General features: G+C 37.4%; 1 protein-coding gene across 1 annotated transcript in view; it reads right to left on the bottom strand.

The window, feature by feature from the left end:
• Nucleotides 1-2,784: 2,784 nt before the first annotated feature.
• The window catches only part of MYO3B (myosin IIIB), a 201,752-nt gene continuing 186,462 nt past the window's right edge, over nt 2,785-18,074 (bottom strand). The window contains exons 32-34 of the mRNA XM_064453241.1: nt 8,765-8,871; nt 8,344-8,390; nt 2,785-7,039 (exon numbers count right to left, since the gene is read on the bottom strand). Coding sequence (XP_064309311.1) covers nt 6,904-7,039; nt 8,344-8,390; nt 8,765-8,871 — 290 coding nt within the window. The 3' untranslated portion in view covers nt 2,785-6,903. The remainder of the gene's footprint in view (nt 7,040-8,343; nt 8,391-8,764; nt 8,872-18,074) is intronic.

Genomic DNA, 18,074 nt, shown 5'->3' with positions numbered 1-18,074 from the left:
TGAACTACTGCACAGCACTACCAGCAGACCCAGCGTTTTGCTCTCATCCCATCGGTCATGTCCTGTTAGATCACATCCCATTTTATCACAGTCTGTTGCATTATTGTTGCAGCATGTTGGAATGTTAAATGAGTAACATAATCAATCAATACCAGTTTCCAATTGGAATTCAGCTGTAAATCTGCACTGAGTTAAAAATGCTGGAGATTGTAATACAAGTTATCAAATGATACAGTTTTATGAAGCCTCCCATTTTGTTTTTCTTTCAAAACTTCATTTCTAGCAGACCAGTTTAATCTTATCCTTGAATTTGAATGTAAACTTCCATTGCACTAATCCTATGGAACAAGAACATAAAGGACAGTGGTTACATCCATACGTTTTCTTCTTTTACAGCTTACTTTCATCTTGAGGCATAATGGCAAACTTGGAACGCTGTAGTAAATATATTGTCTTGTCCCAAGTTTCAGTTGTATGGACTGATGGACTGAGCTGCTTCTCTGGTTTCATCTACAGCATTCAGCAGTCTTAGGAATATGTATGGGAATTGGGGTATTTTAGATTACTGATAATTTTATCAAATTAACAGATTATTTTAAATTCTTTTTCCTTCAATAGCACCGGGGAGTGCTCATTCCTGGGGCGACAGAAATTACAAAACTGAAAGTTTCTGTTTCGAAGATTTTGTGATCTCATAAGAGCTGTTCTGTCATAGAAGCCTTTACACAATCTCTCCTGTTGCATTAACTGTGTGAATTTGTTGCTTATAACAGGGAGCAGCAGCAAGAACAAAGTCCACCGAATAAACACATTTTCACACAATTTTGTGGAAGTACCTCCTCTGCATTCCTACCCCTTTGCTAAGAGCCCCAATGTAGCACCTCCATATCGTCATTTCCCAGCTATACAGCAACGCCATACTCCAGCACCCAGCTTCCTGACGATCACTTCCACCAGAACCACAAGACCCTGCTACCTGCATCCTGGCCTCACTCATCCCCACCAGTGCATTACACAGCACGGCGCCCCAGTTCTGCTATTCCAGTTTTAGACAGGTCTTCCTCAGAGACTTGCCATGATCAGGAGCACAACAATTTTTGGAAACAGCCCTGACAGGCTTCCCTCCCTCTCAGCACTGTACTCCAGTCCAATGGATGGCATCCAGTCTTTGTTGTGGTGATATTACTTTCACTGACAGATCAAGATGAGACTTTCAAACCTACTTTTCACTGGTAATGGGTCAGAAACTGGGGCTTGGGTCTTTTGCAGAAAAATGCAAACATGTTCATCTACCTACTTGCTATCTCCATTTGCCAAATATTTTATAAAATACTATTTAAATTATTGAAAAAATAATATATCTCTGCATTTTAGTTAAAAAAAAAAATAGGCCTGCCAAACAAAAGCAATGAATTTAATCTATTACTGGCCTGATCAATAATATGTAATCTGATTTCTGGAAACATTACTCCAAGATGTGTTTTTTACTTCTCTGCTCCTATGTCCTTCAGCGTCTAAGCACATGAGCACTACAATAAACACTTCCCTGATAACACAACATATATATTTACTGTTCTGACTGATACTGGATTTATACATGTAATAAAATAATATCCAATAACTCTTGAGAAACCTATTAAGAGGAGTTAGGGAATCACCCTGTGTTTAAAGATACAGTGCGCTATTATTATGAATTGTTGGCCTCCTCCCTTACTAGTTCCAGTGCCCAGCACGAAGGAGATACAAAGCCTCTCACCAAGTTCTGTAACCTTTAGCTCTGGCCTGGAGGACTGCTCCCAGGCCTATGGTTTTTATAGCATCCTGTGCTACTTTTGTCTATCTGGGAGTCCTGCTTTGTTGTCAAGCAGAAACATTTTCTGTCTACTAAGCATTCTGCTACAACTCCTCCCAGGGTGAAAAGTCTTAAAGAAAAGGCACATTAATGAAACATATTTCTAGTGTTAACAAAACTGACATTATTTCTCATATTTCGTTGTCAGAGTTAAAAGCAGGATGGACAAGTTTATTACATGCCATGTCTTGCGTGTATATCGGTACTAAAACTACTTACGTGTATCTTATAGGAGGATATTTTGTGCCATGTGGCTTTATTTTTAATTGTATGTACTATATGTATCTGGTTAGCCAGAATACATTTAAAAATGCCGGAGCTTGTTTGTCTCTCAAAATTGTCCTTCCATTTTGAGAGAAAAAAATAAAAACGGAATGAGAAATAAGAGTATGGTAGACTTCAGTTATTTATCTCATTGCTAACTATTTTACAAGAGGGAAAAATTATTCAATTACAACACTACTTTTTTTAAAAAAGGTGAAATTTTTAATTTGGGACTTAAATCCCATTTTACATCAATTTAAATATGCTGTAAAATAGCTAGTAGTACCATCGAGACCTCCATCTATTTGCTTCCACCACAAAACTACCTTCTTATTCCCTCCTCTCCATTAAAACATATATTTTTTTTTCCCAAATAATCTATTTCCTAATTTTCACTAAAAAGGAAACTTGTGAAGAAACTCTACTTACAGTTATGGACCTGAGTTCTAAAACGTGAGATTTGATCATCTGTCCTCACATGCATGAAATCAAGCAAAGATCAATGGATACTGAAAAGAGACCATTGTGTATTAAAACTGAAGGCTTCAGGCATTAATGTCTTGCACTATCAGAGACAACCACATAACAAAGTATACGAAACTCATCCTGTTTTCCTACTGTTTATTGAATTCAATATCAAATAAGAATAGACCTAAAGACACTACAGATCTTCAATTTCATATTTATTTTTAATTTTTAATGTCTTCCATATTTAAAACCATACCTGGTTTTCATGATGACAGATGATAGAAATAAAAAATATTCCTTCACAATAATGGATGTTGGTTATGACAATGAAGGTTAGAGATTATCCAGTCAAGACTATCTTTAAATAAAGTATAGCAAAAATTGAAGGGATCTAAATATAATGCTATACCTGAAGTCAGGAACTTAGTGGAATTAAAACACAATGAGACAATTGCTTGGAAGTATAAACATTCACAGTTATAGAAAACAAAGAAAAATATCATATAAGTATATAATTGCAAAAGCATTACGCTTATATTAGCAACTAGGCTAAATGACATAAGATAACCAGTAGCTGTCTACTGTTAGGAAGAAATTTTCCTTTCAGGAAGGTGCCTTTGTAATTGTCCAGTTCTGCACCTACCACTGAAAAATTTGGTTTTGATTGTTACCACCGAAAGGAAAATAAACTTTTGGTCTGATTGGATTCAGCAAAGTCCTTAGCTTTACATTATTTATAGCCATATTTTATAAGCTTCTCAGTAACAACAACTCCTTGGATGGCCGGATAGGGGCCATGTAAAAGGCCTTCAGTGCACAAAAGCCCTTTCCACCACTCTTACAGTGTATGGGTGAGGGAGGTCACAGTGGGGGCAAATTTAAGATGGCTGCAATTTACTCCTATTCTAAGGTCCCTTTATGTTACTAAAGTGATGTAAATGTTTAAGTGAGAAGCATGTTTAAAATTACCAAGTGAAAGGAGCTAATCTCCAAAAGCTCCCTGCCTGATTTTTGTTGGTACAGAGAGTTTTTAAGCTGCCATAACTGAAAGGCAGAAATTGTCCTCAGCAAAAACTGGTTTCTAGTGCCATTATGGTCTACAGAAGAAATCTACTAAAATCCCTTGTTGAGCTTCACCCTTTTCTCTCCCATCTACTGAAAACTGCTTAGTATATTACACCCTAAGAAATTGTCTTCTTCCTAACAGAATTTAAACTCTTTACTTTTATGAAATATTAAGAACAAGATATGTTATGAGCAATTAACCAAAATACATTAATGTGTCAGAATAATATATGTAAAAGGAAATAAATCAGAACAATGCTTCAATGGTATCAAAACCAAATGAGAAAATATAAGCAATTCACATTGATATGCTTCAACTGACTATGATCATCACACTGACATGTCTCCTGTACGCCTTTTCACGCACAAATCAATCAACCCAAACACACATATCTATCAATGTGGGAACGGAAGCTCGACTTTTTGGCCAGTTTTAATGCAACTGCATGGCTCTTCAGCAAGCTGAGGACACGTCTTTTAATAATCTAAAGGCATATATGTGCTGTAAAATGAGGATGAGAGACAGCCACCTCACAGGGTTTATCTAGTGAGGGTAAAGTGAATTGATCAAAAACAAATGAGGAAAGGGGGATAAGTTATGAAATAGTAAAACGCACAGTTTTTGTGCACAGTTTTTAGCCAAGAAGTAGCAAGAATGAAAACACACTACTCAACAGCAGCTTTTAGATTGTAACTTCAGTGTAAAAATATTAGCAACATTAAACTAATTTGAAAAATTATAGCAGATTTAGATAGTGGCATTACATGTAACAAGGAAAATATTGCATTTTACCCTTTCCATGCAATTAAAGACTGCTTAAAATCTCTTTGAAGCCCATTTCTGATGGCATAACAATTGGGAAGAAAAAAAAGAACCTAAGGAATGTACTTAGGGTGTGTTTGCATTTTGCTTGTGCTTTACTATTTAATGTTCTGAAGCCACTCTTGTTAACTCAGGCCCCCATTCAGCAAAGCACTTAATCACGTGCTGAAATTTCATTGATTTCAGAGGGACTTAGGCTTTGGCTTAAGTGCTTCACTGAATTATATATTATTTTTCACTTTACTTCTTTATGAAATTAATAGAACTACTCAGGGTACTGAATTACTCGGCATAAGGTTAACTGTTGGCTTTTAGACAGGTGATGTAACACCTGACTGGAAACTTCACTACCATTTAACTAAAACAACTGATAAACTCTAACTATGCATAATAATGATATGAACTGCAGTAAGAATAATAACACTTTGTTTTCCCAAATAGTTTTCAAAAAGGAAGGATGCAACCACAGAGCACTGATATTGCTAGAACTCCATGTGATCTATGCCAATATAAGAGCAGAGTAAGTCTTTTGACTCTTAAAATAATGCTATTTTCCATCCAGATATGTTAAAAATTAGTAGAGAATTTATACATTGCATAGAAAAAGAAAAGTTATATGTTATTTATAGTGAGATATCATAACAAATACTCATTCTTGTTACATTTTGACAAAATATAAAGATACTGATCTGCACACATGCATTCATATTAGTTGCCATTCATATTTGCACTGCATGTTTTAATATCATTAATTAAACTGCAGCTACTCACCAATTCTCTGTTGTTTAAGAAGTCCCTAAATTTTAAAGGCTCTAAAGTGCCTTTAAAGTACATCTACCCAGATGCACAGCAGAGGAGAATGAGGAGTAAACTGAAGGACTTCAACCTCTGGCAGGATTTTAACTTTTAGTTTCAACCTTCTGTCACATTTTGGGTATGAATGAGTGAAGGACTGGTCTTCTTGGAACAGCTGAATCCTTCTCTTATCCTCATCTGCCCTGCCTGACTTAATTTCTGTGTTTATTAAGAGAGAGAAAACTTTTGCTGAACTATCGATTTCATTATCTTTTTTCCTTTCAAACCCTATTCTGGCTTAGGGATGCCCTGAGAGCGCTTGGGTCTCATTTCTCATGCCGTCTTTCCTTGGCCAGTGAACCCTCATAGTAAGAAATTCTGTAACTTAAGGAACAGGTGTGAACTGCACCTCCACAGGAAGGTTTGTTAGCACAGATCAGGGTAAACACACCAGAGGGGAGATAAAAACAAGGATCTTAATTAGGTCTATATAATATATGGTCAGATTTAATCAGCATGGTTTCACACCAAAAAAAAAAGTTTCGGGCTATTCGTAAGGCAGTACACATGAACATTTTATTTGCAAGTTTTTGGCAAGAGCTTGTGTGGAAAAGAAGCGAAGAATTGTCACAGAGCAAAACTGTGGCTCGGAAACAGAAAATAAAGAGTAAGAAGAAACAGCCAGCTTCTTTCATGGAAACGGTTACCAGCAAAGCATCTCAGCATTCCATAGAAAGTTACATATTGTTTCATTAAGGATTTGGAAAGAAAATGAAAAGCAAGTAGAAAAAAATGCAGGTGACATTTTTTTCACTGCTACATACAAAAGGGCTGTGGAAATTAGGAATCACTGGAGCCCAGAGATACAGGTTAAGAAAGCAAATAAATACTTGCATGGATAACAAGAATAACTAGTCATAATGATGGTTTCAGTCGCAAGGTCTGTATGAAGTAGTGTGTGAAATGTTAGCTTTAAAACTGTTTTGCTTCTTATATCTCAAATAATTCTTCAAGTTAAACTTATGGCAAACTAATCCTTATAAGAAAAATATTTACAAGGCAAATTGAGACAACAATTATTATTTTAGATTATTTTACTCTGTACATTCTTGTAGTATTAAAAGCCATACACAGCACAGAAAGTTATAAAGGATAATGTTTAATACCAGTCTAATGAAATACAAAACATTTTCTCTATGACCCCAAAGGAAAATTTTTAGTACAGAGTTATTTTAATCCAGTTCAGTTCCTTGATCTTATTTTTCACACAGCTCTACCAGCAGTTGTGCCAGCACAACAGAAGGGATGGCACAGGGTGGGAACAGCAGCCGAGGGAGAGCAGGGGAGAAGGGGTCGGAACTGTATAAACTAACCTTGCTGCTAAAGAAACATGTCCATTACTAACATCAATACATACAGGTAGTGCTGCTCCCACTTACTTGAATTTCTTATAGAAATACAGCTAAACGGGACAATTTATAGCTACAAAACCAGGTCTAAATTTAGTGAAATAAAGTTACTAGCTGAAATTGTATTTTTTAATCTATTATATAAACATGCACACAAAAAGTTAATTGCAAGAGATTACCAGCATGAAAATACTCTTACCAGTATTAGTCAATAGAATAAGTGAGGTTCAGCTTTGAGCAAAAGACACACCTCTTGAAGAAGGAGAAGATGGGGAACTGTGAAAGCTGTCATCTTCAGGGATAGATTCAACAGCTGACAATGATTTGTAATACTCATCCTCTCTGTCCAGCACTTTGATTTGGCTTGAAAGAAAACAAACATAATTTATTAGATTAAAAAATTAGTTCTGTCAATATTTCAGAATTAGAAACTTCTCTGTAGATGTGAAAAGAAGAGTGCTACTACAAGAAAGGAAATAAAAGATGGGATGATTTGATGAGAAAAATACAGCTTTTATACATTTACTTTGCTATTACTTTTTATGATTATACTCTGAATGGTTCTGAGGATCAGTGACATGCAATATAGTCTTTCAGTTTTGGTGTACATTATGATAGACCAACTATTCGCATCAAATGGGCATTTCATCTGAGCAATGTGGCTTTTTTGTCTGTATATGTTCCACAAGTAGGGTATGATCTTGATAACATATTTCAGCTGATGGTTTGCTGTGAATAGGAGCCAAAGACCACCTCAGCAGTTTTGGGGGTAAGCCCTATTGACACCCAGGGGCTTTCATTTTCCTGTGATGTATGATGAGCACTGCAGGTCCCACCTTAGTGTTTTTATTGCCTGAACAGGGATACTTTTTTAAATTAGGGGAGGAAAATAGAATAAACCAAATCTTGTGCAGTCGTGCAAAATTTTGGGCTTTAACCTTGACTCAAAGACCTCCTATTCATACAGTTGTATTCAGAAGCTAAGTAACATCAGAGGAAATAATACAGAAACTTCTTGCATGTGTTTGGAGTAGATGCATTTGCAAGACCAAGCATCCATCAGTTCTCTCTGGTCCATGTGATCAGTCAATGAAATATTTTGGCAATTGTATAGTAGCCAACCTGGCTTTTGTAAATTGTTTTCAGTAATTTCTACCTATCACCAGGTGATAAATGCTCATGTGACAAGAACTGACTCAGTTCAACAGAGAAGGAGCAACTTCCTTTTGGGCAGAGTGACCTCTCTGTCAGTTCTTAACATGTGCTCCCCAAGGAGGCTGAAGTCCATTGTGAGTGTGCTGCTGCAAAGCTGGCAGGGCTTCTGTCTGTGTTCTAGGTCAGAGAACTTCAATTTCAACACCCTTCATCTGGCACCTTTCACTAGTGTTAAATGCACTTAAAAACATGAAGAAGGCTTTTTTTGTAGTAGTAGTGGTACTCGGAGAGAGCTGGGGAGCATATTTTGTAAGAATCCGTTCTAGTGTCTGCAGACAGCAGTACATGCACATTTTACATTTGCTTCTGCAGAAAATGTCCAATGTCAATGCACAGAAATATGTTAATTGTTTATTTTTAGAAATCTCTCTAGAAAGTTTTGCATATTCTGTAATATCACAAAGGACTTTTTCTGTTTACAGTTGCTTAGAACTAAGAAGATAGATATTTACCCAAGTTTTCTTGGCTTCCTCTTGCTCCCTTGATATTCTAGAGTTCCCTGTGGAGAGGGCCAAGAACACACAGTCAAAGCAAAGCAGCAAGTCGTTAATTTTTAATTCAAAGTGATTTTGTGTTGAATGCAAGCAGATGCTGATAATATCAGAAGTCACAGCATAATTTTTTTGATCAAAGGGCTCAAGTGAGCCTGATGAAGCATGCATCTTGCTCGTCTTTGATAAACCACATCAATTATTCACCGTGAAGGCAGACATCCTGACATGAAAGCAACAGATAAAGAGCATAAGCACATGTTCAAGACGAGAGCAGAAGAACGTGGGGGTGGGGCTGGAGGGGCTGAAACAGGTATTAATAACAGAATTATTAACTGGAAACAAAGCCAGTAAAACAGCTTTATTGCCACTTTGAACTCACATTTAACTGGTTATAGTACATGTTGTCCTCAGGGCTATTCAGCATTTTGGGCTGCTGACATCGTCGACGAGGTGTTCTCAGCTTCTGTTCAAGACAGTTTTCTGAACCTACAGTAAGATAACACAATTTAGTTTTAAGCTGTGCCAGGTGCTGTGAACGTCTTAGTGTATTTTAGTCTGTAAACAGTCTTTTCTTCTGTCCTGTTTGGTCCTGGATTTATTAGCAAGTCTGTCCAAACCAAAGTAAGCACACAGAAGTTTGGGGATCTTTGTTTTCTCTTTTGAAACTTAGTTCAAACACAAGTTTTTCAGCAGAACTTCACTTTTACTTTTGTAACATTTTTTATTCTTTCATATATCTATATCACACAGCGCCTTATTCCTTTCACACTTTATCTTAGTATCTTCTGTTATCTAAGCAGGAAATGAGGTATATTGTGACTAGCTTGGGATACATCATTCAGCAGCAGCAAAACCATTTTTCTACAGTAGACAGTAATAAAGCCTTTTGACTGATGAGACTTAGTCTATTATCATCATTTTTATTATATAAAAAGGCTACCTTCTTGACATGGCCCTCTGTTTAATCAGAGTAATCAGACTGGTTTGGAATTATGCTTTCTTAATATAATTTGTGATGTGTTGTAAAGTTGCTTAAAGTCATCTGGAAAGCAGAGTTTAAAGATGAAGGAAATATTTCAGAAGGGGTGGATTCTGAAAAGAACTAACAGCCTTTTTATTACCTCCTTTTTTTTTTAATTAAGGAAAAAAGATATTATGGTGAGCTGTACTCTATTTTACCAGGTGCTTTCTGTGGCACATCCTCTAGATTACCAGGACAACTACTTTCAGGATAAATCAGAATCACTAGGTTACTAAAAGACACTGTGGGGGGTAAGGAAAGGTCATTTACTTTTCAAATAATTCTCCCAATGCCTTTGACTTTTCTGATATCTCCCTGTTAAAAATTATTTTAGCATCAGTATGAATAAGAACAGGTTGTGGTGGCACTGAAGGAAAAATATACATCTTATCACATTTGCATTCCATACCGCATGGGAAACATGCTCTGATACAAAAGACCAGCACAAAGATCAAGTAGCACATAAGTTCCTTTAAACACTTCAAAACTGAAGTCAGTATGGCTTGTGCATAAGCAGGGCTCTAATCTCACAAATCTGTAAGGTCCGGCCTTAAGGAGCAGGTAATATTACAAAGGAGGTTTTACAGTCTGCAACTATTGTACTTTTCTGCAATTACAGAGTGAGATAGAGGAGGTGGTTGAACTTTGGCTTTTTCAGCCAAATGACTGACTGTTCTGGGAGATTTTCTGTCTCTCACTGTCTTTCTCCCTCTCAAGAGTAAAATTTGAAAGATACTAGTTTCCTCCCAGTGTGGGACTGCAATGTCTGTGTGGGAGGGGAGCACTTGTTTCATGCCAACCGTCATGTTCCCTCACAACACCTAGGAGGGATGGTGGGTTAAACGGCCACCAGGGAACTGACTGCAGAGCTGGGTCTAAAATTCAAAAACAATTTTATAAAGAAAGGTTACATGTCTCCAGTAATACAAAATAAATTTTAAATAATACGCTTATGCTGCTTGCTAATTTAATACCCAAAGCTTCAGTGCTTTATACTTTCAAGTTCAGTAAACCTTTATATTTTTGCCAAAGAGATTGTGACAGCTGAGTCTGAACCTTTGCTACTTACCTGTGTTGTACATAACCAGACAAGGCAGAAAGTGTTCCAGAAAATACTTCTGGGGAAATGGGGTGCCCAAGTAATATCCGTGTCTTTGGCAAGTTTTTTCTCTAATATCTAGGTAGGACATAGGTGAAATTTTGTTCTCTCTGAAGTCTCTGGAAGTTTGTGGAAGACCTGCCATAACTAAATCCTATCTCTCTCTGTTTGCTCTGAAATTTACTCAAATTGATCTTAGAGTCTTCTGTCTCAGGACAGCAGGGTCTGCAATTTTTGCAAGCAATATTTTCAGTTGCAAGGCCATATGAACTCCTTTTTACAGCAATGTAGTTCTCAAATACCTCTCCACAAATAATTTTTTTATCCTAGCAAGAGGCTGGTTCTGCATAATTTCACACACCTCTCTGCAGCTTTCCAGAAGTAACAACACAGCACACAAATATTTAGAAATTTTCAAACAGTATGATAATATGACAGGGTGTTCTTTTTTCCCTTCCCCCAAATGCTGTTGTGGCCTTCATATTATTTTTTCAAAACACTTATATGTATAGTCTTTGTTTTAAAAATTTCTTTTATTCATTTGGATTCTGAGACACCAATGTTTTGCTCTAGCCTTTTGTCTTGACTCTTAATTATTTCTGTGTATTCTATGGGTGGTCTGCAGCTTGTGTCCTCCAAAGGAAATACCCTTTCAGTGGGCCCATTTGTCTTAGTGTTTAGTAGCATACTGCATGAACAGTACAAAATCTGGTAACGTTTATCATAACCTACCATATCTGGAAAAAATGGTATTAACATGTGCTCAACACTCAGCAGTTGAATAGGCATTTTAAATGCTGTTCTAAAATATTTTGCTTTGATGACAAACTTAGAGCCACCAATAAGAAAAAAAGTCACTTGTCATTTTAATAGCAATAGCAGAAGCACCAGTATCATTAACAGGGTATTGTCTATACTGCACCAAAATTGTGCCAAGTGCCTCTGGCATGTCCAGGCTCCTGAGTTTGCTACAAATTTAGAAACCAGACGAGAAAGTGAGCACATGTACTTCCTTCAACCTGTCCTTTAGCACCATTTTAAAGTTAGAGATCTGTTCCCCTTTTGACTGGAAGAAAACGTTTCCTTTGTAACTCTTAAGCGCAGAAATTCCTTAGGTTACAATTTCTTTATTGGTAAATTCCTTACTGCAGTGCAGAAATAACACAGAGTAGGCAAAATGCCTTCTGCCATGTGCACTACATCAGCTGATCTAGCAAGTGTAGGGTGGCTGAGGTTCTGGGCATCCTCCTCCTTTCCTCCCTCAAACCCAGAGAGGCTGATACACATAAGTGAGCAGGCTCATGTAGATGCTTCCCTAAAGCCACCACAAAATTGATGTTGCCCACAGTGAAGGAAATTAGAAATTGGCAAATGGGTAAATCTGTTGAAGTATTTATAAGTAAATAAACTGATGGCATTTCTGTTTACTCCTTTATTACCACTATTGGTTATCCTTTTTATTTCTTTGATATGTGAGAGCCCAAGCCAATAGAGCAGGACCTTGCAGTGCTCAGATAGATTAAAAAGACATGTGTTTTCAACTAAATGCAAAGCCAAACATTCAAATTACATTTTTAAGAACTGGGAATTGCATAGCTGGAAAGCGGTGTGTCCATGAGAGACTTGGGGATCATCACAGATATTCAGCTGAATATGAAGTAGACTGGGTGCAAAGCAGAGGACTACTCGATAGAAATAGGAAAACAGTTTTATGATTGAGTGCAGAATTATTTTAAAGTGGGTGCTGTAAACTGCAGAATGTTTTCAGGATAAGAACAATCTGAAATCTGGAAAATCTGCCATATGGTGAGAAATTTAAGAAAACTGTTGTATTTCATTTTTTTTCAAAACAAGGTTAAGAGGTGATTTGAAGCAAGTCTAAACCCCTATATAGAAGGTGGACGGTTTTTCACCTTCAGAAACAGAAGTCTGAACTGTCTAATGGTCAGAGTGGAAGAAAATTTTAGACCAAAAATACAGCACATAGTGAAAGCAATCAGTCAGGAGAAAAAGAATATTTAGCAGTATGATGGAAGCTCAGGTTGAGATTGGAAGCTTTTAGAAAAGGTATGTTTTGACTCAAGCTGAAGTTAATAACTATTCAAGATATGACATAGATCACTTCCAGCTTAATATGAATTGATTTCTCTAATGTGATTTTTGTCTCATCTCGTCTCAATCTGCAGAAGATTTTATATTGATCTTTTGATTTCTGGGACATATTTTCAGCTCTGAATTTCCACAGGATTCTTCTTCTTTGCTTTCGTATGGCTGAAATCGAAATATTTTTCTTCAGTTAGCCATTAAATCCATCATTCTGACACTTTTTATGACAATCTCTTGGCTTGGAAATGGTTAGCACATTTCTTATGCTGTGTCTTATTTAGATGATTTTTTTCGGTTTAAAAATCCGTCCTTTTCATAAGCTGCAAAGGACTCTTTCAGAGATGCACAAACTGCCAAACAGTAAGATTTAACAAAATATTTCAAACTGCTCTTTAGCACTGACACAAGGACTTTTGCAACTAGGACCTGGGCCCTGACCAATACTTTCAAAACAGTGCCTGCAAAATTGTATTTTTCTAATGACTTCCCATGAGGCAGATGACCTCACTTGATATTCAGTGAAGATCTCGTCCTAGATGTCCTGCATGTCCTGCTTCTCTTGGTGCTGAAAACTTGGGGACCAAGTACTGGGCACACTCTTCAGCGAACTGCGAATCATCAGATTTTGCTCTCTGAAATGAAGCTGGGGTCTTCATAAACTGTTCATGATTAAACCCTTGCTTGAAAAACCCTTTGATGCTGATAACCTTGCCAAACATTGCTAATTTTTCCTATATGGAGAATTCTGCAGAGAAAATGGTGATGAGGCAGCTACAACTGCATTTGGAACTTGTAAAATCTACTGATGGCGAGTTGGATTGTTTTACAGTTGGTGCAGCACAGAGCGGGCTCTGAACTGTGGGTGACATCTTACTTTTAGCAAGGCACAGAAGGGGTTTTTGCCAATGTGTCCATGCCACAAAGCAAGCTGTGTTGCTGGTTCCCTTGCTGAAGGGACTCCATCCACTACAACACATATTGAAAGGTGGAGCCAAATACTCTAATTTTCCTTCTGAACGCATTTACCCAAAGCAGGTTTGGAAGGGTTTAGTCTTGTCTCTTCTTCTGTTATAGGTGAACACAAACCTAACATCACAGGAAGGGTAGTCCTTCTCTAATTACGCAGATGGGGAGATTTAGAGTATGAGAAGGGGCAGCCTGCTAAAGGAAAAGTAATGGGGCCATTTAGGGGATCATATCTATTATTATCAGAGTAAGCAAATAAAGTAAATAAATCAGTATGACCAATAAAAATAGTAAGCATGTGGCTGATTTCCAATATATAAAATCAGATGAAACATGAAAGTGCAACCCTTAATTATAAGCAAATATTAGCACAGGCTCATGGGATCTCATCATAACATCTCAAGGTCTACATTCATGAAAATTTAAGCAATGTTTAAAATCATGTTAATTTGTTCTTTGTTTGTTTCTTTTCCTGCCAGTCTAATTTATTCCAAAAGACTTTGGTTCTCAAGCCTGGATATATTGATCATGCCTATGTAAAGCATTGTTATAGCCTGGGGAGAAGACTTTTGTGGAAAAACTCGTCTTTGTTCTCCTTTGATAATTTGTATGTATTTTGATGTTTTCAAGCTTTTCCAGTTTTGAATCATTTTCAAGGCAGCAAGTTAACTTCACTTTTTCTCTTGAAGTCTTAGGCAAATGCAGAAATGACCTCACAGACAATGATAATATGCAACCTCCTCCTGGACCGGATGCTAAGTGGATAATTATGTGCAGCATGTTGATTTCAAGGAACAGCTAAATTTTCCTGTGCACTATACATGTCTGTTCAAGCAGAGGACTCAAGGGGCTAGTGATTGTGGTCCCACTCATATCAGTGTTAAATGGGAGTGACTGAATGTCACTTATGTAGTAAAAAATGCTGTAAATTAACTAGGCTTTATGATTTTAATTATTTTAGCTTTATTTTAAAACAGAGATTTACAAAGGGCACATAAATGCTGTTTGGCCATGGGTGTTCATACAAACATATTTTTATCCCTTTCTTATTCCCATGATTCTCCACCATTTGCACAAATTTGCATCACACCGTAAGTGCAAAATGGGAGTAAAATTAAAAACTTGGCTGAGAAGCAGAGTGAACACTCAGGCAGTTAGCCCCCACTGAGCTCCTGCTGCGCCTGCTTGCCTGCCATACTCAAGCCAGTTAACACAGAGCTATATTGCACATCCCTGTACTAAACTGTGGTCAGTGTCATTTTAGGATGAGCAAACATTAAGACGTACCTGGCCTACATCACAGGCTATTTGTACACTGTCTGTTAAATGCTACCAACTATAAATGCATCAGAAACAAGGACAGGATAACAGGTCTAATAGGCTTCACAGAACAAGTACTGTAGAATAATCTGTAGCTTCATTTGGGAATAATGAAGTTATCACATCTATGCTACATAGTATAAATGTAACAATATTATAGTAGTTCTGCAAAAATGCTGGAGGCTGATAGAAAATAAACACCCTGTCTCTGAAAGATTTTAATCTCAGCACAAGCAAAACCACACTGAGAGACAACAACATAGGACAGGAGAGAATAAAGAGCAAGACTACTTGGTGACTTAAGTAATACCTTAAGTAATACCTTCTTTCCCCTTCTGAGGCTAATAAGAGGGGAAAGAGAAAACTACAGGAAAAAGAAATGGACAGGAAAAAGATAAAAAAAATGAAACAATCAAGTAAGATTCTGAGAAACTAAGGAAGACAAGAAAAGGGAATAATCAACCATTAATGGTGAAGCAGTAGAACCTAAGTTCTGGTATCAGAGGGTTTGATTAATCTAGTAACATCAGGAGCCTGGAGGCATATTGGCATATTTAATACTATTAACAATTATAATTCTCTCCAGGATACTTCAAGCTTACCTAGCAGTAGCTTCAGAGCTCTGCAAATGTCAGTAAGGCTATCCATTCTGTTGATATAATGAGATATAGTATGATGGGAACCATTCTTGCCACCAAATTCCCTCAGTCCCTTGCTCTACAGAAGAGTGTCCAGGAATATTTATGGGGGCTGGTGCTCTTCATGCTGCTAGTGACAAGCAAGCATGGAAAGAACAATAAATCAGATGTCCTCTGAGGAGTAACAAGGCCTCACCCCTTGCTAAGTCTCACAAAATAGCTTACTGAAGCTTCACATAAGTGTTGCTAAGGGAGAAGACTCAACTACTTTAAAAATATATATTAATGCTTAGAAAGAGTGATTAGTCCTTAGCAAATCCTGCAACTCCAGTGTACTCGAAGCTCTTACTTGGATTTGGTAGGTAAGAATACTAAGTTAGATTTAATTGTTTTCAGCGTCAAGTGCTTTGTAGTCTAAGTCTATAGCTCCAAATGTAGTTCCCAGATTCACTGAAAACACAGAATCTGGAGGGGTTAAAAGTCCTATAACAGAAAGATTTAAAATAAAACAAAACCAAGCTTTATGATCACCTCAGATCCCCCACACAACTGTGGTGAACTAGAATTCTGTTTATTCAGATGGAGTGTGCTCATAGTGCCAAGAGGCATAGACTGCTAGGGAAATTAGTGTAGCCTCTTTGATGTCATGTGCATCCCAGAATCTGTAACACACTGCTAAAACTGTGAGCATAGCCTTTTGTTTATAACCCTAAACAGAACCATTTGAATACACACACTGAAAGAACTTGTAACAGAAGCAATGCATTTTCTTCCACCCAGTGATTCATTACTTATGGCTTCATTTTGGATACTGCAGTTCTATGCAAGGCCATATGCTTTAGATTATAAAGCACACTAAGCAAATCATAAGTTTTTCAAGATGGTATGTAAAGGCTGTTTTTGCATCTGTTTGTTGCCAATGACCCAGATGATACTGTAATTAGAACAACAAATATTTTATGTGAAATCAATCATTTAGCTGTCTCTGAAGCCTGAGACAATGGCTTTTAGATACACTTTGTTGGGAAACAAGATCCATAATTAGTTAGAATCTTGGCTTTTGTTGTTTTTTCCCTTCCAACACAATTCTGATCCTTCAGTATTTGTCAGTTCTTTCAGTTTCTATTGTGAGTGATTTAACTATAGAGGGAAAAGGCAGAGATTAAACAAAGCATACCAAAGAACTAAACTGTCAGTGACCAACACAGGTAAGACTGAAACCTGTCAGCAAACAGCATGCTTCTGCAAGTACAGTCCTGAAGACACGTCTTCCCATACACATTGAATATACACAACCCCTCATATACCCTGCATGTAATAACATCTAATAGTGGGTTCCAGAGGTGCTGCAACTAGTCAACTAACCAGTCAAAGCCCAAGAGGTTTACACAGCTACAACTTTAACTTCAGGAAGAAAATCATGCCGAACCATCCTGAATGGCAGTAACTACTTCTAGACAATGAATAAAACTTAACTGATCATTATCTTTCCTCCCTTCCTTAAATTTGACCCAAGGTGGTTGTAGAAGCTGCTTTTTGGTTAATTCTTGCGACCTTTTCAGAAGAGACAGTTACTGATGAAAACCAGGACACGTCAGGTGTGCTGGAATTACTACATATCACAGCATATTTCTTGGTTTTAGAAGACCTGCTTAATCCAATAGCCACCAGGTGATAAGAAATAGCTATCTTACATTATCATGTAAGGTAGGTGATGTCTCTCTTGCTGTTTGAGCAATGCTGTATAATCAATCCAAGTGAATGAAGAATTTCACGGGGGAAAAACCTACTGAGAGCAATTAAATACAAAGAGATCACTTCCGGATCGGGAAATCCCTGAGCCACAAACCATGCTAGGCTGGAGGGTGTTCTGGGCAAATATCTCTGCTTGCCCTACTTTTGTACTATACCCTAGGCTTTTGCTCTTGGTTACTGTCAGAGAGAGAAAATCAGGCTAAACAGACTTGGATTGGACTGGAAATGCTCTTTCTTAGGGTGGTTTTTGTTGTTGTTGTTGTTGTTGTGAGGTTGCTAACATTCAAATGACCAGGAAAGAAGTCCACTTAAAACAAATTCAAGCAAACCAAATCTCCAATAGACACCTGAACTTGAGGTAACTCCTTACAAGGTGTATATCAGAGTCTTCAATGCAAAGGTCATTTCAAGGTCAACTTTAACTGCATATAACAGGACATTGTATTACTTTTGCTTTTTTGTTAGCGCTGCACCCGATCAGCCTGAGCTTCTGGAAGGCAGAAGTAGAAATCCCATGCAAAGAGGAATACAAAGGAAAGCCAGGCATTCTTCAATTTTCTGGACATGCCCCATTTTTTCTTCTCTGTAGGTATTTGTCTGAGGTACTAGCTTTGAATTAGAAACACTGGAACACCTACACAGGTGCTGTGCACCCAGAGGCCTGCTATGATGTAAGCTTGTCCCATCAGCATTATGTCATGGTTGGGACTCAGCCTGTTGGTGCAGTTTATTTGTTTAGTGATGTTGAAAAAAATAGGATTAGAAAGAACCTCAAGTGACTATT

The sequence above is a fragment of the Phalacrocorax carbo genome, chromosome 5, assembly GCF_963921805.1.
Source record: "Phalacrocorax carbo chromosome 5, bPhaCar2.1, whole genome shotgun sequence".
NCBI lineage: Eukaryota > Metazoa > Chordata > Aves > Suliformes > Phalacrocoracidae > Phalacrocorax > Phalacrocorax carbo.
Note: the sequence above shows the minus strand (reverse complement) of the source record. Positions and strands in the feature narration are given on the sequence as shown.